This window comes from Mya arenaria, chromosome 3 (genome assembly GCF_026914265.1).
Source record: "Mya arenaria isolate MELC-2E11 chromosome 3, ASM2691426v1".
NCBI classification, from domain to species: domain Eukaryota; kingdom Metazoa; phylum Mollusca; class Bivalvia; order Myida; family Myidae; genus Mya; species Mya arenaria.
Window position 1 is genome coordinate 44,772,758 of NC_069124.1, and position 21,197 is coordinate 44,793,954.

The window sequence follows — 21,197 nt, forward strand, 5'->3', positions numbered from 1 at the left end:
TGTGTAGTAGTTTTATTCACAATATTAAATACATTAAAAAACATAAAAGCAGACTCTATTTAAGGTATTTATATAATACATATTATGTAAAATATTTCTGGCAGAGGTAAAGGTACAAAATTATATATCATGTGGTTAAAGCTGCAATCTCACAGATTGATTGTTATGACAACTATTTCATTTTTCGTCTAGGAATGAAACAATTATGGCGTAAATGTATGGAAAACAGTGTTATAATAATATATTAAACAATATAATATCGCAGCTTTTCCTATGTACGTTCGAAAGTTTTGAGGCTAAAAGAATTACTACTGCTGGAAAATGAAGTTTTCTGCAGTTTACCAAATAATTACGATCTGTGTAAGTTATCTTATATGACTAAATTGAAGGTACTGATGCCAAAATGAGCTGATTCTGAGACCAAAAAATTAAAAATGGTTAAAACTATCAAATTTGTGAGAGTGAAGCATTAACGCCCGAAGGCAACAAAGCGATTTACAACATAGAAGGTTTAGGCTCCTTCTGGCACTTACTCGAAGGTGTATGTTTTAATGTAATAGAAATAAAACTTCGTATAACTGTTGAATCCTTTAAAACCTCTAAGTTACACTCCAACAACTTGACAGTTTCGTTTTTTTTGTTACGAAATCAGCTGATTTTGGTATCAATGCCTTCAATTCAGTCATATAAGATGATTCACAATAAAACAGATCTTATCATTTGGTAAACTGCCGAAAAACTCATTTTTCTTGAAAGTGTTTGTAACGCCTTTAGCCATACATTTAAATTTTCAACCATAAATATGGACAACTGCGATCTGATCTTTTGCCAGCAGTCTTGTATCACTGTTTTTCAGACATTTACACAAAAATTGGCTCATTCCAAAACACACACACACAAAAAGTTGTCAAAACGGTCAATCAGAGAGAGCAGCTTTAAGGGTCTCCTTATATGCATATAGGAGTGTGTGATTTGGGTTTTTTACTCTTAAAACTTTAGTATAACTTTGGTTGTATATAAAAAATAAAATTCAAGAAATTAAATAAAGTATTAGGTTAAGAGAACTTCATGACCACACAATGATAACACAGTTTTCTTTAATCTGAATCTAGAAGTCTAAACAGCTGAAATATTACCAGAATATTTGATAAAAGAAATGTAAAACATATACTAATAACAATGTGAAACAAACACACCAGCTGTCTTACATGCCAAATTCTCTGACTGGGTGGGGAGGGGGATAAATAAAAACAAAAAAACAGGATTTTTAAAATTTCCGCGTTCTACTGGGCAGGGGATGAATATCCCCCAGATTTCTTCAGTTCTAGTCGATACCAGTTTGCTCGATATCACTTGGCTCGAATTTCTTGTTGCCTCGAACTTGATGTAAAGGATTGATTTTCATTTACTCTATATAAGCTTGGCTCAATATTCCCAAGGCTTGAAGTTTTTTTCTGGTCCCTGTGATATGGAGCCAAAACAACTGTTTATATTTTGGTATATATTATATTCCTTACAACATTTATACTCAATACAATGCATTTTAGTTAAAACAAAATCCCCACTTCAAAGCAATTTTTTTTATTTTTTTATTAATAATGCTTTATAAAAATCCCCCTTGTAGAGGGCAAAATCCCCTGGTTTTCTGGAAAAAACAACAACTTGCAAAGCCTGTCAAATGAGTGATCAATAAAATAAAGTCAAAAAGTACTTGATTAAATAACGTTTTTTTAGATGTGTTACATTTTTTCTATTCCTCTTTAGATCGGCATGACTATTATAACATACAATCCTTTACTGCAACAGGTCTCAGAAATAAAAATCATCCACGGTAAGCCTCAAGCCAACCATAACCTAACATTTACATGTATGTTAATTAATAATTTAATTAAAAAGTAGTACATAATGGGCCGATAGCTCAGAACTTTTGTTAAAACTAACAGCGTTGTTAACGTTATCGTCATTAACTTTCATATATTCACTGCTCAGAAAGTTTCATGGATTTACTTGTGATTTGCAGTATTTCTTACAAGATTTCAGACAACTGTTTCAGCTGAACTCAATTTATTTAACTTGTTGAGCGCTTATGAAATAGTTAACCTTTAAAGCTTCACTTTCACAGATTGAATGTTTTGACAACTTTACTATTTTTTGTCTTGGAACGAGCCAATTTTTGCAAAAGTCCATGGAAACTATTGATATAAGACTGCTGACAAAAAATAAGACTGCAGATTTTTATATTTAAGTTCAAAAATTAATGTTTTAATCATTTTTCTTAAACCATTAGTAACGGTTAAAGCCATAAAATATTAATTTTCGAACGGAAATATGAAAATCTATGATCTGATATTTTGTCAACAATATATTATCATTGGTTTGCAGATATTTACGCAAAAATTGATCTTTCCAAGACAAAAAAATAAAAAAGTTGTATAAACAGTAAATCTGTGAAAGTGCAGCTTTAAAAGTTAACAACGATGTTGTTAATCATGTTGTTAACTTTAACAAAGTGCTGAACAGCTGGCCCATTGGTTGGTTTCTAACTTCCTATGCTTGAAAAGGTCATACAGTCCCTCAACCTCTTTCTCACGTAAGAACACATAATTCAGTCAATGTTTTGAAGCTGATTATGATAAAAAACAACACCTATCTAAGAGTAATTCTGCAAGATTGCTCTTCACTTTTTGCGATTGTATGTGATAAGATATTCTGGGTACACTTGTTGTCTGTCATACGCAACAAACTCGCGAAAATTCCATTGACCGTCAGCGACCACAGAATCGTAAAAATCGTTATCTGTACACGAGCACTTGTCTTTGGAACATTCCTTACAGGGTGCCCTCGCAAATGTATACGGCGTCGATGTCACATACATTTCCCCGAGACAGACGCGACAGAGTAGCATATTCAAGTTGTTAAGTGTTCTTTTATCTCTGGGATCTGAAATGAATTAAAAACTGATCTAAGATCTTTATTGTGTACAAAACAATCAACACTTATGCTTTTTCGGATCATTGTCTTAGAGTAATAAAACCCTTCACAATTTAAACAATGATCATCATTTTTATAAAGGAAAAAGCTAATCGTTAATTTCTTCTGTTTGCAAATACAATTGTGGAAACATGCTCTTCAGCCTTTTAATGAGTCTCACTCATGGTTTGTAAAATGCAATTTTTATGCTCTTTTTTTAAATACGAAATAAAGAGTGTTAAATCAACACGAGTGTTAAGACTTAGATACTGACAGCTGGAACCCTTCAACAAATGTTAATATATGCTCAAATATTGTCTTTGAAGGCCACAATTTCCAAAACCTTTGCTAATGCAATTCAGCAAAAGGCTGTTATGTGATTGGTTGATTGTCATAATCATATGCATTCAAGGTATTTAATAGATGTTAAAATATCCAATAACATATGTCCCTGTGGCTGAGTTGTTATGCTTTTGGTTTTCTTTTTTTCTTGACTGTACCAGAATGGGTTCGTTTCCAATTGAAACCAGAATTTCTTTTTATTCTTGAATTAAATTTTTCCTGCAATTTTTGTATTTAAGAGTAAATTATTGATATAAGTGATTTCAGATGCATTGCCCGGAAAGTTTTTTTTGGTGCCAAAACATGAGCGAGTCCTTTTATATAAAGCAAGATTGCAATGCCATTTTGCCCTGCAGTTATGTCATCAATATGTACTGCCAAAACAACAGTTTCAGCACAAGAGTTTCGTCTGTCACTGTTACTGGGCAGTTCTTGCAAGCAAAATCTAAGGCTTTGATTTAATTGGTCAGTTTAAGTGAAACCAAAGCTAACTGTACATGTACACAGTAGATGGTTTTGGGGGAGAGGCCTGCCATAACAGTAGTTAGTTCCATGTGATATTTAAATGAAGATGCTGATTGCAGCAGTCTGTTTTTTTCATGTGTGAAGTTGATCACAGGTTGATTTGAAATTCATTTAATACATTGGGGCAAAGTTAAAGCTTTGAAAATTCAATGCTTCAACAAGTTGAAACACCAAGTCCATTAGTAACATAGAGCATTTGAATCACTTCAGTTTAATTATTTGCACAAAGAAATAGAAAGAAAGAGCTATAACAAACAAAAACCGAAAGGTGAGGACAGATCTTGCAATAGTTTAATATTTACCAAATGGTTTATTTGATGAATCAAGGTCAATTAGATGATATAAATTGGTATAATCAAAACCATATTTATTGGAGATAATTGAAGAATTAACTTCATAATTCACATTCTACACACTTAAATAGTAGTAATCATATAAAGATTTTAAGCATACACTCAGGCAAATTAAAAAAGTCAAACCTGCATATTGATCAGCCTTTGTAGAGCTTTCAGCACAATAGACGCCTTGCCCGAACATGGCTTGTGCTCCCGCCAGTCTTGAGTCCAGACCCTGCTGTACTATCTGATTGGCTACAGACGTCCCGTGAAACACATAGTGCTCATTTATCTCAGAATAAATGTCCTTTGCCAATACTGTACTGCTTGCTATTCTCGCAGTGGTCATCAGTTTAGCGCTAGATCCTTTAAGATTCTCGAGAGCTTTAAAAGCACCTTTCTTTATACCTTTCTTAAATAACTCTATGCGTTTGTGATAGTATTGTGTGAACAATTCATAGTTTTCTATTCGTGCAATTTTGGTCACCTGGATCGAGTCGTAATTAAGGTTTCCGAGTCCGTGAGCATCACGTCCCTGACCAACATGGTCTCTGACCCAAGTGTCCTGGACTAGTTTATCTATGGCATGGAATGTAGATGTGTCTACATCTATAATATGTGCTTTCTGGCTGCCAACCCTTGTATCTAAGGCCCAGTCAATAAGCGTTTGTCGATCATGGAAATGTGACCAGTAGGACGGGGTTCGGGGCTGGGCTTTGCACATAAACTTGAACCAATGGTCTACACCACGAGGAGGGGCATTTGCTCTATCCATGGAATTCTTGGCAGCCATTTCCAACATTTTAAATGGTAAAGTCATTTCGGCATTGTCGTCATCATCCTCTTCTGTAAAACAATAGAGAGTATTGATTTAAAAAAGAAGGAAACAAACAAGGAACGAACAAGAACTTTCATTGGAACCTGCTATGTCCCTTCCCCCAAATAGGTCTTGTTTGAGCGATTGCCATTTGTTTTTACATAAAGGTAATTTGAGATGTTGGCTGACTGTTTAATATATCAAAATATATCTTGACACAAATTCTGTGACAAAGATAAGTTCAATGAATAAGAAGTGTAACCTTGACCTTTTAGGTGAGCGTAAAACTGCTATGTAAGACACCCTATTCTATGCTGCTGTGCAATTCTATAAAGTTTCATCAAACTCTGCTTATAACTGACAAAGTAACAGCTTAGACACAATTATCACTGTAAAATACCTATCTAGTAACTAAAGACTGCCAACAAAAGATCAGATCGCAGATTTTCATTCCCAATTTAATGTTTTAAGGCTTAATCCGTTACTAAAATTAAAAAAAAAAATGCATAAAACATGAATTTTGGAACAAAAATAAGAAAATCTGCGGTCTGATCATTTGTCAGCAGTCTTTCATCACTGGTTAGCAGACATTTATGTAAAAATTTGCTCGTTCCAAGACAAAATATAAAATAAATTGTCAAAATGTTCAATCTGTGGGAATGCACCTTTAAACTGCTATATTAAGATAACTACCATACTTTTCTATCCCACAATACCATTCTTACCTTCATTCTCTGCTTTAAGGACTGCCTTCAGCTCATCATCGAATGCCTAGGGAATGTAGAAGATGAAATGTTACACATGAAAAACAAACAGCTGCCTTACATATAAAACTACAATTTTCATTTTCAGTAATTTATAGAGCAGGTAGGAAATCATTACATATTGGGCTTAATCATTAAGAATTTCAACTTTCCCAGGTGTTTAAAGGTCCGCTTACTGCCACAACTCTGATACACACTCCCTTTGTCAAATATAGCGTTTACAATGTGTCAGCCAGTGAGGTTGTATTTTAAGTCAGAAAGATGATCTGAAGAAAAACCTTAATGATAAATAAGGGCTCTTCCACTATGCTCGCTCTGCCCTTTCTTAATCATATAGATATAACTACATGTCATATATCTTTCACATAACAAGACTAGCAAACTTCACCAAATTTTGCCCTTTAATTATTTATCCTTAATGTTTGTGTGGTTTAAGCAATTAAGCATACATGTGATAACGTCCCGGACGTCCGGGATTGTCCCGGAAATCGTATCTCTGTCACGGAGTCACGGAGGGTGCATGTTTGTCCCGGAAAGTCAAAAAAAAAAACGAAAAAAAATAATCTCGGAATCGGAATCGATTATCCTATTTTACCAATGTAAGTCAGCTATTTTGCCTGTCCGGGACACTGGTCGTAAAACACAGGACATGTTGACACTAATCCGTTAATTGGTACGTGTGTCGTCGAGGTCATCGTCAATCACCCGATAATTGATCTATCGGCCTATTGTTGTGCTTAACGAGTGGGGGAGGGTTCTTGTATACAAATTCATTGTTTTCATATGGATTTGTTTGGTCTTATGAGTGATAGCTTTAAATTGATGAATTGATATTTTCCACACATTTTACCGACAAACGAGCATGAAGGTAAGTTCAAAGAAAGTGACAAAATGAGTAAAAAAACAAAATTAAAACACGGAAAACATCCCATATTCCTTTCAAATTTCAAAGTCGATACATCGTTATACTTTAAACAACTTTAAACAACTTACGCGTCCATAAGGAATTTTAGTGTTTTGACATTTTTTTCCGAACTATCGTGTGTATTTTTACGCCGAAATAAAACTGACGATATGGGGTTTACAGGTGGTTATATAGAATGCTTTAATCACGTGACCATGGTAAGTCACGTGATCGCTTTATACAGCCGATTGTTGACATGTCTCTATCAAAATTATATGCATCTCCAAACGTTTGTGTGGTTTAAGCAATTAAGCCATGACTCTGAAGAGACTGGAGTGACCTGACTGGTTATAAAACTTGGTCTTGATATTCTGCCAATATACATATTGTAAAAGTTTGAAGATGCTGGGACAAAATCTTCTCAAGTTTGAAAGCGGGCAATTAAGTGGGCACTGCTGATCATCTGCCTGCCATAAGTGAAACCATTATAGGTCCCATCTTGTAAAAGGCAAATATTTTTTTAATCTTGAGTTGGGAACAGCATTTTTGCTCTGACATATTAAACTAAAATTCAAGAGTTCTGTTCAAAATTTATTTACCCACCGCTTGCACTTTCTGCCAATCTTTTCCCTGGTTGTAAACAACAATACTGATTTTGGATAATCTGCTGTCATTATGACTTGTAATGAATTTGGAGATACATTTCAACATGATGTTGGCACTGACATCTGCTGGGAAATTCAACGATCCTGTTCCCAGTGCTGGGAATGCTATAGAGGTGACCGTCTGGTCAGCATTGGCCTCCTCTAAACAGTTGCAAACAAATCTGCACAGAATCTGAAAGAAATGTTAATACAGATTATAGATACACAATTTCATAAGTTGCATAACCTTAGTTGAATTTAATAAATGGACATTCTTAAACACTGATGGTTTTACAAAATAATATTTTTTTAAATGTTTCTTTCTTAGAGCATCAAAATAAGAACAGATACATGTAAAGTGAAACTCATCTTCCATATCCAAAGAACTCCAGCATTGACAATACCTTTGAACAGTATAAGTTGTGGTTTTAGAAGCCAGGTTACTGTATCTGCTGGACAAAATTTAAGTCAACAGGTTATCACACACAGGTTATGGCACAGAAACTTTTGAATTCTAGTACATGTTACACCAACAAAACAGTAAATAATGATTGTTATACCCTTTTAGCACTGTAGTTTTTCTTGTCCCACTTGGGCAGATTACCATGGTAGATCTTACAGTCTAGTTTGTAACCTTCAGTAACTGCTACGTCCCCCTGCCTCACTCCGTTAGGGTAACTTTCATCACACTCATCCTAAATGATAGTATAAAATATTTCAAATATTTTCATCAATTTAAGAATAAGCAGCAAATGTGTCCATTCAATCTTTTTAATGGACAATGCTCAGCGTGTTAAAAGATTTATGACAGTTTATAGATCAACTATGATTATTACATTTGAACTGGATTGTGAAGACGGCTACATGTATGAACTAATATAATTTACTCTCAAGTTCTCTTCCTCAAAAAATCTAGTTATGGCATCCTAAGAAGCATCCCACAGTTGGGATCAAATATGAAACCCTTTTGGACAGAAGCTGAGGCCCCATTTTCTGGAACAAGCTTAATTGTCCCTTATAACAGGATAACTCTAATATCATTATATTTATTATGATATGATTTGTGTAGTATTCTTATTTTGAGTTTTAAGACTTTAAAGGAAATTTTCATTATGACTATCACAAAAAACTATTTTCCAGTTTGTAAAGTCAAGGTTATCATTGTAACTTAATGAAATAAGATACTTCAGCTTGTTAAGTTTGTTTGAAAAATAAGCGCCAGACTCCTATACTTTAAGACAACATCCTCCCCTAAATTATATTTCAAACTATTAAATCTATGAGAATTTTGTCATAAATTTCAAATGTTCAGAAAACAATTCCACAATATAAACATTTTTGTCTGTAAAATGCTTTATGTAAATGAAATAAAGTTAAGATCGACAGGAGACGTACCTGCAGTTTAGTCCCTGCAGCCTCCAGTAGCGACTCACTCAAAGCCCCGTTGGCAAGCTTCAAGTCAGCCTTTGTATTATTTACAAGGACATCAGCCTGTAAATCAAGAATCATGAATTTTTACAAGCAAACGGTAATATGATTTTTTTCATTAAACAACCATTCCAGCTACATAATTAAATACATGTACATAATTTTATGTTAACTTTAACTATCATATTTTTATGTTTTCTTTTTAAAAATTTTTTTTTGCTGCATCAGAAATACATTTAGACAACTGTAGCTAATTGAATTATACTGGATAAGTTATCCACAGGTCATCTTTGGCTAGTTTGCACATACAAGCATTTTGATTGGTCAACAGTGATTTTCAAATAAATATTGACCAATCAATGAACATTTTGGTCAACTCTTCCAAATCCAAAGGAATAACAAGTTTGATACAATTTTGGCTGCCTGTAAATCAATAATTTGTTATTTTAGTACCAAATATTCCATACACATACAAAAATGTACATCTTACAGCTAAGAAACTAAGTCTGAATCTTCAAACATATAAATTGATTACTATATAGCATCTACATTTGATACACAATAAATACATTTTTCCGACCTACCTTAAACTGAGCCAATTTACCAGGGACTATTCTAACACTTGTGTTTCCAAGGCAACCAACTCTATGAGGGCCTTCAACGTTAATACCTGCAGAAAAAACAACAACAATAATTTATCATCAACAAGCACACTGGGAAATCTTTTACTTTACTATCTCCTTACATGAATATGAATATGGGTAAGCGTTTAATCTTTAACTTAAATATTTCCTGAAAATGAATATGGGGTGGTGTTTAATCCTTGAATTCACTGTAATAGCTCAATAGATGAATATGAGTTTGTTGTAGATTTTAATCAAGTTGGTTGCCTTGGAAATACAAATATCAGAAAATGTTAATCATTCACTTTAGTATCTCCTTACATATATGAATATGGGGAAGTGTTTAATCCTTGAATTTACTTTAATATCTCCTTACATGACTACAAATATGGGGTAAGGCTTATTCATTCACTCTGAAAATTTCCATACATGAATATGAATATAAGCCAGAGCTTGGTGTAGAGGAAAAGGTGTATGCTTCTCAACATATGGTCACGAGGCTTAGATACAATCCCCCATTAGGGCCTCTCATAATGAACTCCATCTCATCATGGTTTACATTGCCTACTTACAAGGGGGAAAGTGTAAAACTTGCCATAAATAATATAAAATTAGGAAATATTCCTATTGACTGAAGTGTATTTCCCTACCCTTCATGATGGACCTGACGCCTATAGTAGCAGCCCCTCTGGAAGGGCCTCGAATTTTGGGTTTGGCCCCAGCAGCCCCTCCTGAGGACCTAATCCTGGCCTCAGTCTCAAAAGCCTGAAGTCAAAAAACATAAGCATGTATGACATTAATGTTTTTATTCATCTTTTATAAAGCAGAAACTTCATAAAAAGTAAAGATAGACTGACAAAAGATTGAATGATTCAGTGTTACATAGATGAAACACAATTCTAAACTATTAAATGTTTATATCCTAACTGACTACTTTAAAGAGAATGATAATCCGACTACAATGATGAAAAGTAACTCTTCAAAAACAACTACATGTAGCTTAAATTCAGCTGTCAATGAGGTCACTTATTTCATTCATGTTACATATATTTTACCATAATAAGCAACATTTGACAAAACACAAGCATAGTTTTTTTAAAAGGTACTCCCTCATGTTTTTGGTCCAAAAATAAGTTTTCCCAGTAAGATAGTGATGGATATTTTGACCTTTAACAAAACATTGATAACATCACGTGATAATTTTAATCAATCAATAGCGCTACAGCAAGGCCATAATTAAGTGATCATAAGTGTTGTTAACGCTAATAGAAATTGAGGTCTTTAATATTTGAGTGAGTAACATACCTTATTTTTTTTTGTTTTTACAATACACAATATTTCGCTGATTGTTAGAAAATTTGTTGTTAACTTTGTAATTTTTACTGCTCTTAAGATTTAATGGATACACTTGTGATCTGCTGTTTTTCTAACAAGATTTTAGAAAACTATTTCAGCAACTTGTTTTATTTCAATATATTAGCAATCATCAAATATTTCACTTGTAAAAGTTAACAACTATCTTGGTAACAAGATTGTTTACTTTAACAAAGTTCTGAAGAATACCGTAGGCCCATTATCATGAACAGTTATCTTAATTTCAAATTGTAAATTCATACAAAATACTTACATCAAACACAGCCTCATCTTTGTAATAGATCACCACATTGACGTATTTCAGCTTTGTGCTTGGGTGATTGTTGCTGTAGTTTTCTATACACTGCAGTGTTGTCTTGACAACCATTTCGTTCGGGTACTTCAGGAATCCTGTTCCTAAGGCTGGGATCGACATTGATGCTTTGCCATGGTTATCTGCTTCTGTAAGGCACATTGTCAGGACAGTCTCCAACACCTGCAAGTAATTAAGAGTTTTTCTTATTGTAATGTTTGATAAACGTTCGAATAATACACCAGCAGAGGTTCATTGTATCGAATTTTATCCACAGAGCACTCCACAACCAAATCCTATGCAATGTTACCCTAAGTTAGCTTAGAACTCCACATATTCCTCTTTTTCAAGAAGTCTTCTTCTAGCGGTAAGTATTTTTTCCATTCAAATCATTGCATAGGAAATCAGTGTGTTAAAAACATGGTCTTTCTGAAGGCAGTGCTTAAATTTTCCTGCTTTTTTCTTTTTTGTTAGCTTTTTCCATTTTAAACTAGATTGCACTTATTCATTTAGGTAGTTGCTTTAATGAAAATAAAGGCTGTGCAGCAATTTGTAGATTGTTTTGCTTAAGCAACAGGACCCTGGTCCAGTAATCAATATTGATCTTGGACCGTATTCAATAAGCATCTTAGTGAGAATTTCGTAATTTTTGACAACGATTTTTCTAAATACCCGCTACTTATCATCAGATTTATTCATATGCATATATTGTTTACACCATTTTCTTGCTTATTTTCATATTTTTGTTGTACAAACATTGTTTGTTTTCTTAAAATTCAAATTTGAAAAAGCAATTTTTCACTGAGTTGAAAATTGTGACTAAGATGTTTATTGAATACAGCCCATCCTCAGACATGCCTCAGTGATTCCATTCAGTCTATTGTCTGCTTAATATTTAGGCCAATCAAAACACTTTCTAGTCTTGAACTTATGTTCAATCAAATTCAAAGTTGGTTATAGAAAACAGCCAAAGGTGTGTGGAAGAAGAAAACTGACGAGGTATAAATGTGAAATCGTAAAAAGAAAATGCTGAGAAGTATGCACTGTGTTTGTCATATTGGATAGCTTTTATGTGCTATTAAAAGGATTCGTATGAAGAAAGTAAAATGAAATAGAAAGCATTGAGATAAAACAAAAACAGGCTCTTTCCCAATCTCCAAAAGTACCTTTTTTTCGTCCTTGCCGGTGCCAGCCACTGGTAGCGCCACAAAGTATACCTTCGTGCAAGGCAGATTACCGGGATTAACAGCTGCAATGGTGTCATAGTCTATGCCATTAGGATACTTGGATTGCACGTCATTAATCAGGTCAACCCCTGCAGCCTCTAGTATGACCTTGGAGGCACGACCTCTACTAAGGTCGAGGTTTTTGTTGGCTGTACAGACCACTACATCGACCTAGAAGTGAACAGAATTTTAGACATTTATGTATATATCGCATGGTTTACAACAACCATTGCCATTTTCACAATCCAAAAAAATATTGTAACTTAAACGAACATGGTGGCTTTCTGGTCTGTGTCCAATCTATGGTATCTATGGATTTAGGGTTTTTTTCACCATTTTTCTCAATATTTTTGCCTGCATCCTATCTATGCAGTCATCCATGTACAGTAAATTACAGTAGTGAGAACTTTAATAGTTGAATTGTTTTCAAATTAAAAATTTGTTAAAATAAATCTTAAAGGGACAGTTATAAGCATGCTATTTTTTTTATTTAACCGGTACACAAAACAATTGACTCAAATCTTTTTATGTCCATAAAAAAATAACCAGTTTAACATGAAGCACTTTGTTTTGGAAGCACTGTACATTATCCAGTCATCAACCTATAAACTGGTAAGCAGTAATTGTACCTGACTGATGTGCAATTTCTATGTTTTCCTACATTCATTAATTCAGAATGGTAACCAGTAAGCGGAGCTCTTACCACTAATAAGTAGCATGCAGATAAATCACAACGATGTTCACTTATATGCACGCTAATTATTGCATGCTGTCCTTGACAATATCATAAACAATCTTCGAGCTGTGTATAATTTCAATAACTCTGGCCGTGGTTAGAGTAAATATTACAAAGTTACAATCGATATCTCTTAAACTTAATATACACACTCAAGTACCTTTTCTGTGGTAAGGTCCCCTTTAATGATGCAAACATTGATCTTCCCTCTGCCCAGGGCAAGCTTCCTTCTCTCGGAAAACATTTGGTTTTGATGTCCCTGTCGTCTCGGTGAAGCACTTTTAGAGCGTCTTTTTACCTCTAAAGTAAAAAATTGCATTATATATGAAAATTAACTAAAAAAACAATCATGCACATTTGAACATTAACTGTAACTTATAATAATCTCATGATTACTCAAATCATTACAGTTTAAATTTACTTGTAAAATTGCATTAAAATATGTTTTTTTTAAAGATAAATTAATGATTATCTTGAATGTTTATATATAAATAATATTAATGAGCTTCTAAATTTCAAATTTGCAAAAAATTGTTTAATGCAGCATGAAAAGTAACTTGATGGCGGACAACTGAAAAAGCTACAGCAGATATGACATTCCAGATCAAAACACAGTACTAATAACCCTTTTACTATGAACATTACTGGTTAAATCGCTTAAAAGATACATGGTTTTGATAATATAAATAAATTTAATGACTCTTTTCTTGTTTTATGACGTCATTATTACTTAGCGCAATTATATGTCAATATTGTGACATCAGTAAAGCGGCCGTATTGCACTGGAGTGGAAAACTTTTTTTCCTTTTCCGTTGCCATGGAAACTAGAGTTTTGCATGGAATTCATTTATTTGAACAATTTTGAGAGGGCACCATCCAATAAACATTCCAGTGAAGTTTTTTTTCTAAATTTGCCAAGCGGTTTAGGGGGAGACCCGGTATGAAGCAATTATTTAGGAAAGACAGACAGAATAGGAAGCTGGAAGGCGAAAATGGGAAAAGCTCATCCTGAGCGCTACAAGCTAACAACAACACATTGTGAATCAAAATCCATTGCTTGTCTGTTGGTTATCTTCTGTCCAAAGCAGGGGCATAACATGAATATTATTAAAGCAAGAGTTATACGTCTAAACATGTGCATTTCATTTGAATACCTTAAAAGTTATTTTTTTAGTTATTATTTAATTTTTTATGTGCACGCCACAGCTGCAAAGATCAAGGCTATAACAATATCCAGACTCTTGAAAAGTCAGACAAGCTAATTATACTCACAGGCTTCTAAAGTTTCTCTTACAGTTTATACAAGTTTGGCTTTTATATATACCCTAATTTGCCCCTGGGATATTTTTTTGGAGGCATTTATATGGCAGTTGAGGAAAGAAGTCCAACTAGGGCCTATGCCGTACCCGCATGACTTTTCCTTTAAAGTTTCAAGTTTCATTTATACATTTGCCCATATGGGCATGGGAGATAACAAATATATATCAAATTGTTATTTACTAATCAAAGGACCATGTTTCACAAAGGTCAAGAACTACTACAATAACACATACATCTCTGTACAAAGTTGTCTCCCTTAGAAAATGTGCAGCCATTTTTCACAAAGGGAAATAACTACTACAAATAATACACAACTCTCTGTACAAAGTTGTCTCCCTAAGAAAATACTCCAGCATTTCAAAAGCCATAATTCAGTCATACATGGGTGGATCTGGTTGGTTTAAGAAAGGAATGAAGCTCTCATGGTTATCTTACTACGGTACTGTAAGTTTGATTAAGATACAATTGAAAAATGAAAAGATTTTATCCCGTTCACAAGCCTTTTTTTACAGACACACTGTTGACGGAATGTGCGCCATCTAAAATAAGCACCTCTGGCCATAGGCTAGTAGAGCTAAAAATGTATATTATGAATGCTAATAGTTGGTGATGAAAACAAGCATGAAATATATTGAGAAGCTACTACTAGAATGGTGATAGAAATATACTTACTTACATGCATTATAACCGTATGTTGGAGTAAATTTTGAATTAATAAAGAAATCTATGGGTGTTTCAAGACAGATATTTTAAAACTGTCAACTGTATGAGTTCAAGTTTCAAGATTTCATTAAAAAAACATAATAAGAATCAAGTATGTGTTTAAAGTTGATAACTTCAAATATCACCTGAAATAGGAGGGTTTTAGCATTTAATGAAATGTATTTTGAAGGTTTAGCACTCCATTTTGATAGCATACATATATGCCTTGTGTCTCAAAGCCAAACTTCGATAAGAAAACCAAGCAGTTAAATCAGACATATATATATATTTCAAACATTTCAATCATTTGCTAAGGTACATCTGGCAAGAAAATTAAAAGTATGTATTTATAACAATTTCCTTCCATTATTTTGTTTTATTTGTCAATTATTTACAGTTAAAACCCTGGCAAAACCAAAAACTTCCAGGGAGCAAATAGATTTTTGCGTTTATATGACAAAACATACCCACTGGGGCAAATTTACTTTGTATTTACCGGTATAACTATTTCCTTCCTTTGTCTTGTTTTATTTGAAAATTATTAACAGTTAAACCCTGTCAAAATTGAAAAATTCCAGGGAGCAAATAAATTGTATGCGTTTATATGACAAAAAATACCCATTAGGGCAAATTTACTCTACCTCCAGATTTTTGGTAAATTTGCCTCTGTTGGTGAATTTACGCCAGTGGTTACATGCACTTATTATTTTTATTCCCTCAGGGTTTATCTCCTCTAAGGAACAGCCTACATAATTTTCACCTCTCAAGCTAATTTTACTTCCTGGTTGCTTTCCTTTTACACATATTTTACATTTACAGCCTAATTCTTTGAATTCAAGGAAAATCGTCGGGTTACTATCTAGTAACCTAGGTACATTGTATGAAACAAAATAAAAATATGAAATGCTTTAGTACTTTCTTGAATTAATCCATTCTCGTACACTACACTTTCAAAAGATTTATCATTGTCAAACCTCTGGTAAATGAGAATGGATTTTACTCTATGAAACACTACTTCAAAAGAAATAATCCTGCAAGAATGCACACCAAAATTGCCAATTAATCTCTAACCTATTACTGTTATTGAACACAGGATAATAACAATTCATATATCAAATAACTTCCTGTTTGGAATAGCTTTGTTAGGAAACGCTGTTAATATTATCTTTTTAGGATCTTCAGTTATGTATGACTAATACCGGGGGTATGTCCTTAAAATTCATTAACACCATTAGAGGATGTGATAAAGGCCCCCAAAGATAGCATTATTTGACAGGAAGACCCATTTGAAGGAATTTTAATAAAAGTCAAGTGGAGCAACTATGCATGTATGGGCAATGGAGTAAAAGTGTCTTTGAGATATTTTGTTTGCATTGAATAATATGCAAATTTATTCTATAAATGACCTTTGGTCTAACGATATGTAAAGATTGATCAAAGGTAGATAACCTTCAACATAAATATATCATCATGTATGTTTTAATGTCTAGTGCAAAGAAAATAAAAATAATCTTGAACTTTGTACAAATCACATTGCTATTTTGTACAAGCAAATGCAATGTCACTAGAGTTGTTTAAATGTAATAGATATCAAGGGAGGTAAATTGTGTACCTATTTTTCACAGTTATGGATCTTCAAATGGGTACAAATATTTTGCGATTTCTTTGAGAATTATTTTCATTAAACATAATGGTTTGTCAAAGGGAACAATTTAGGAACAAAAGGAAAGTTATGGTTTTTCAAATATGCAGCAGTCTTTTAATTTTCAATCCAATCAATGGAAGCAATTTGGTAAAATGGTAATAGAGTTATGTTTCTTATATTTGTTTATTTTTCTTTGATGACTGTTTCACATTTGAATATGAGTTCATGCTCTTTCTTATTGCATCTATGACCATAAACATGTGTTTCAGGATTAACCACAAACAAATCATAACAATTCTTTTTTTTCCCATGTGAATGTTTACATCAACACCGACTGGTATGAATAAACGCCGCTCCCGAATAGTATCGGACTGATACGCAAATTCAGACCCCATTCAACATTTTTGTTTGAGTCAATAAAATTTGAGGGGTGGTGGAAAAGTGAGGTGGCGAGCAGGAATGAAAATCTAGCAATTTATTTACAGTCGCTTAATGGGTTTAGCCAGGTTTTAAAAAGGAGAGGGTTGCAGAAGAGGAGCACAGGGGAAAAAGGCACATTGAAGCAGGCTTTGAAGAACTTGAAAATAATGAAATTGACAGAAATATGTTTCAAATTGTGTTGAAATGAAGTACAATTAGGATTGAACTGTGAAATAGCTTAAGTTTGTATTTATCATAGTATGATATCATAATTTTTAACTAGAAAAAAATAAATTCAACAGTCTTATATATAGGCAACTCATTCTATGAAGGCAAAGGATGCCCATGCTGGTCTCTATTAGGGCAGAAGGGTGCTACCAAAAAGGACAGGTTGCAGCACCATTCCGTAACTCTTAAGCTTAACTCAGTAATTTTATGCATGGGTGTTGAAGGATATACAATTTGACTACTGGTGAGGAATTTGAAATATGATATAAGGAAAGGCCACAATCAGATTTCTGACACATTTCTTCTATGACTTAGAGATATTTGTTAAAAAGCAGCTATTGGGCATTAGGTAAACTGTTTTATTTCTATCTTTACAAATTCATGTATTATCAACTCTATTACTGGAAACCAAGCTACCTATAATTTACAAAAAACAAACAAACAAAGCCTTTCGAACAAACCAAACAATAAAAAGGCCCATGACGTAATTAAGGAAACATTCAAATCTTAAAACAGGAGTAAATTCTTCCATTACTATATTTTAGAGACAAACTGTTCATTTAAAATTTAAGTTTGCTGTCAGTACAAGACCCCATATATAGTCCATTATAACAGGGTTAAGCTGAAGCTAGCTAGTTTTCTTTTTCTATAATTTGCCTAATATTTACTTCTTTAAGTGTTTGTAGACATAAAATAATAATAAATTATTATCTTTATGATAATAGCAATAAACTGTTTTGCATTTATCAAAACTAAATTTAAGTATGAATTTTGACTAACTGAAACAAGCTACTAAATCCTGTAAGGTTTAGACATCTGACAGTTAAAATATTAAAAGGACATTGAGTTCTTTATTTGAAAAACAATTTGTACCTTTCTTTGCAAACTACATGAAAGAAAAGATTAGAAATAAAACATTACGTCACCTTAGTGCAATAACTCAATAACTGCATATTGATATAGAAGCAGATATTGAGTTCTTGCACTAAGGGAATTTATGTCCTTAATCAAAGTATATTAGCAAGGAGACAAAGCATGAATTAAATTGCAGGGGTTATAGCTGAACTTTTTCTTTTATGTTGATAAGATTCATCAAAACTCACGTTCACTTTTGGATGAAAGTTTCCCATTAGTGTCACAAATTGATCCAGTGATTCTGTAAAATATCATCAGCTAAAATCAGGCTAAAAAAGAAATATATGAGTTCAGGGCAACAGGTCTCAAAAATGCTACGTCAGGTGACAGAGCCATTTGTTTTTAAGTATTAAAAGCAAAGCAAGTCCCAAACTTATAATGCTTACGGTAGTAACATTTTGGTATATTTTGTATTAAATATTTAAAACTTAAATTAGGTTTTTAATTGTGATCAACACAAAGATTCAACAACAACTAAAAATCAGATTTTTTTTATATCTAAACAAACAACACTCTAGGGTCAAGATGCCTTGTCAGGTAGAGTGGGGTTGTGTTAAACACAGGAATTTTTTTAATGCCTCAGCTGTCGAGACTGCTTTCCAATTCATTATTTCCATGACTGATCCAGAATGTAACATGATTTCTATAAATGTCCTTTTAAAGAGACAAGACACCAGATGATACAACTGCTAACTGGGAAACCATTTTGCACTATTTTTAAATGGGTCAATTCAGCTGAGAGAGTGACAAAATATATTCTTTTATTCATGTTAAGTGATGTATTAATGGTCTCATACTAATTGCATTGACAATTCTAGTCTTCTTTTGAGGAAATACTGTATTTGCGAATTTTTGAACCACCTGGTGTCTGGTCCCTTTAATACTCACAGGGTTTTGAGAATAACTGAAAGTGATAAAGGGCTTTAATCTTACGCTTGAAAAACATTTTACATACTTTAACCAGAAATGTATAAACATTGACAAAACTTGCCATTTGATTAAGTAAAGAAAAATAAAGCTGCACTCTCAAAGATATACCATTTTTATAACTTTTTAATTTTTGGCTTGGAAAGACCAAAATTTTGCATAAATATCTTTCAATCAATGATAAAAGATGGCTGACAAAAGATCAGATGGCATATTTGCATATTTCCGTTTAAAAATTACTAACGATTTAAGAAAAATACATAAAACTTTAAAATTTGAACTTAAATATAAATCTGTGAACTAATTTTTTGTCAGCCATCTTATATAACTGGTTTCCATGGATTTTCGCAAAAATTGGCTCGTTTCAAGACAAAAAATAACCAAGTTGTCAAAACATTCAATCTGTAAGAGTGCAGCTTTAAAGAAAAAGAAAAAAACACAAATGAAAATAACACAATTCAAAAGCATAAATGAAATACAATAAATATGCACATTAAAAAGAGTAAATAATAAAATGTAAAGCATTACTTCATATCTCAAGATCATTGATTTTTGGTAAATAAAAATACACTGCAAACAACAATAGGGTATTCTCCAGGATATTTAAATGCAAAGACCCGTGAAGAATGTTGCTTTTCACAAGTACCGGTATCTTGTATGAAAACAGAATGTTATGCACAATTCAATATGTAATTTCACAACAGTTAAATTCCTTGGTACCTGCTAAATAAATTTGTGAAGATAATTATAAATATGCTCGAAAAACAACACATACATAAAATGTGACTTTTATAACCGAGACTTAGTATTAATTATTGTATATTTTTGGTCCTTAAAATTATTAAATCAGATAAAGGCCTAGTGGCGACTTATCATTTAGAAAATCAAAAACACATTCTATATTACTTAGTGTTTAGTGGGTAGTGCCTATCAAGTGACTCTTTACTGGCAAGAGCTACTAAAAAACTCACTTTTCATTTTGGGTTGTCAGTGCTCTTCTAAATGATTATGAGTAACTATGTCCAGCAATCACATTGGCAGAGGCATAAGCCCGAAGACTACAATTCCTAAGATACAATCACATCTCATATACTCATTCACACAATTTGAATATGAATTTTAAGATGCAACAATTTAATTTTCAAAATACCGGTAATTAAAGAGAAAGAACTTATTCAGCAGGGAAATTTATTAAGTACTGTAAATTGAATATCTCATTACTGTAAAACAAGAATTATGTGAATTATACACTAAAAATAATAAATAACTTCCAGTTCCTAGAATTTCCAACCTTAAAATTAAAGTTATATAGAAACACAGCGCACACTTTTCCTATTCTGTATTGAGTATATACAATCAATCAGCAACTCTCTTACAAAATAAATCAACAGTGACAATAAGACAATCCTTTACATTGCTTGGAGACTTTCCCTTAAGATAATAACTTGGCAGCCGTTATGGGGAAATAAGTGTCACTCAGCCATATGAAAAAATGGACAGAAACAAACGAAGACGCACAAACAAGGATATTAATCATATACGAACAATTTTCATGATGATCTACTAATACGGTAATTTACCGTAAATGAGATAGATTCAACAGTGCGGGAATCCCAAACAATTTAATATTCTTCTTTCCAATATCTGTTAAATGGTGACATTCAAACAAGCAATGATATTCATCACCTAAACGATTATTACGATTATTGCTACACATGTGACATGTTCGACGAAATCCCTCAATATTATGACCACGACCTACTTCAATAGGGAATTTGTGATTTAAATCCAAACTGAGTAATTAAATTTCAGAGCCCATAACTCTGAACAATATAATTATATTGGTACAATCACGCATTAAACAAATACAATTGTTAACAGTATGCAAGTTAATTAAGTTTATGATATTTTTTTATATTGCAAACATTGCTTTAAGAGCTACACCTGGAGCACGCCTCCCGAAAATCTTAAGTTTACTTTTTATTTCAATATAAGAGAAGACAGGTAATAAAATACGCCCAAAATGCACCATTTCAGACTAGAAATTGTAAATTATTCTT

General features: G+C 32.9%; 2 protein-coding genes across 7 annotated transcripts in view; one reads left to right on the forward strand and one right to left on the reverse strand.

The window, feature by feature from the left end:
- The window catches only part of LOC128228688 (uncharacterized), a 21,608-nt gene continuing 411 nt past the window's right edge, over positions 1-21,197 (reverse strand). For 3 of the 6 annotated variants that reach the window (XM_052940142.1, XM_052940140.1, XM_052940144.1), the window contains exons 2-12: positions 13,141-13,280; positions 12,185-12,415; positions 10,980-11,201; positions 10,003-10,117; positions 9,314-9,399; positions 8,697-8,792; positions 7,862-7,996; positions 7,261-7,494; positions 5,715-5,760; positions 4,317-5,018; positions 1-2,940 (exon numbers count right to left, since the gene is read on the reverse strand). In XM_052940142.1, coding sequence (XP_052796102.1) covers positions 2,678-2,940; positions 4,317-5,018; positions 5,715-5,760; positions 7,261-7,494; positions 7,862-7,996; positions 8,697-8,792; positions 9,314-9,399; positions 10,003-10,117; positions 10,980-11,201; positions 12,185-12,415; positions 13,141-13,224 — 2,214 coding nt within the window. In that variant the 5' untranslated portion in view covers positions 13,225-13,280 and the 3' untranslated portion in view covers positions 1-2,677. Of the gene's footprint in view, positions 2,941-4,316; positions 5,019-5,714; positions 5,761-7,260; positions 7,495-7,861; positions 7,997-8,696; positions 8,793-9,313; positions 9,400-10,002; positions 10,118-10,979; positions 11,202-12,184; positions 12,416-13,140; positions 13,281-15,643; positions 16,523-20,108; positions 21,177-21,197 lie in introns of those variants that run through there. The other 3 variants (XM_052940139.1, XM_052940143.1, XM_052940141.1) reach the window with 3 other exon arrangements.
- Positions 14,710-21,197, forward strand: part of LOC128228689 (armadillo repeat-containing protein 7-like) — a 9,959-nt gene continuing 3,471 nt past the window's right edge. Inside the window, exon 1 of the mRNA XM_052940152.1 lies at positions 14,710-14,739. The gene's annotated coding sequence lies outside the window, so the exon portion shown is untranslated. The remainder of the gene's footprint in view (positions 14,740-21,197) is intronic.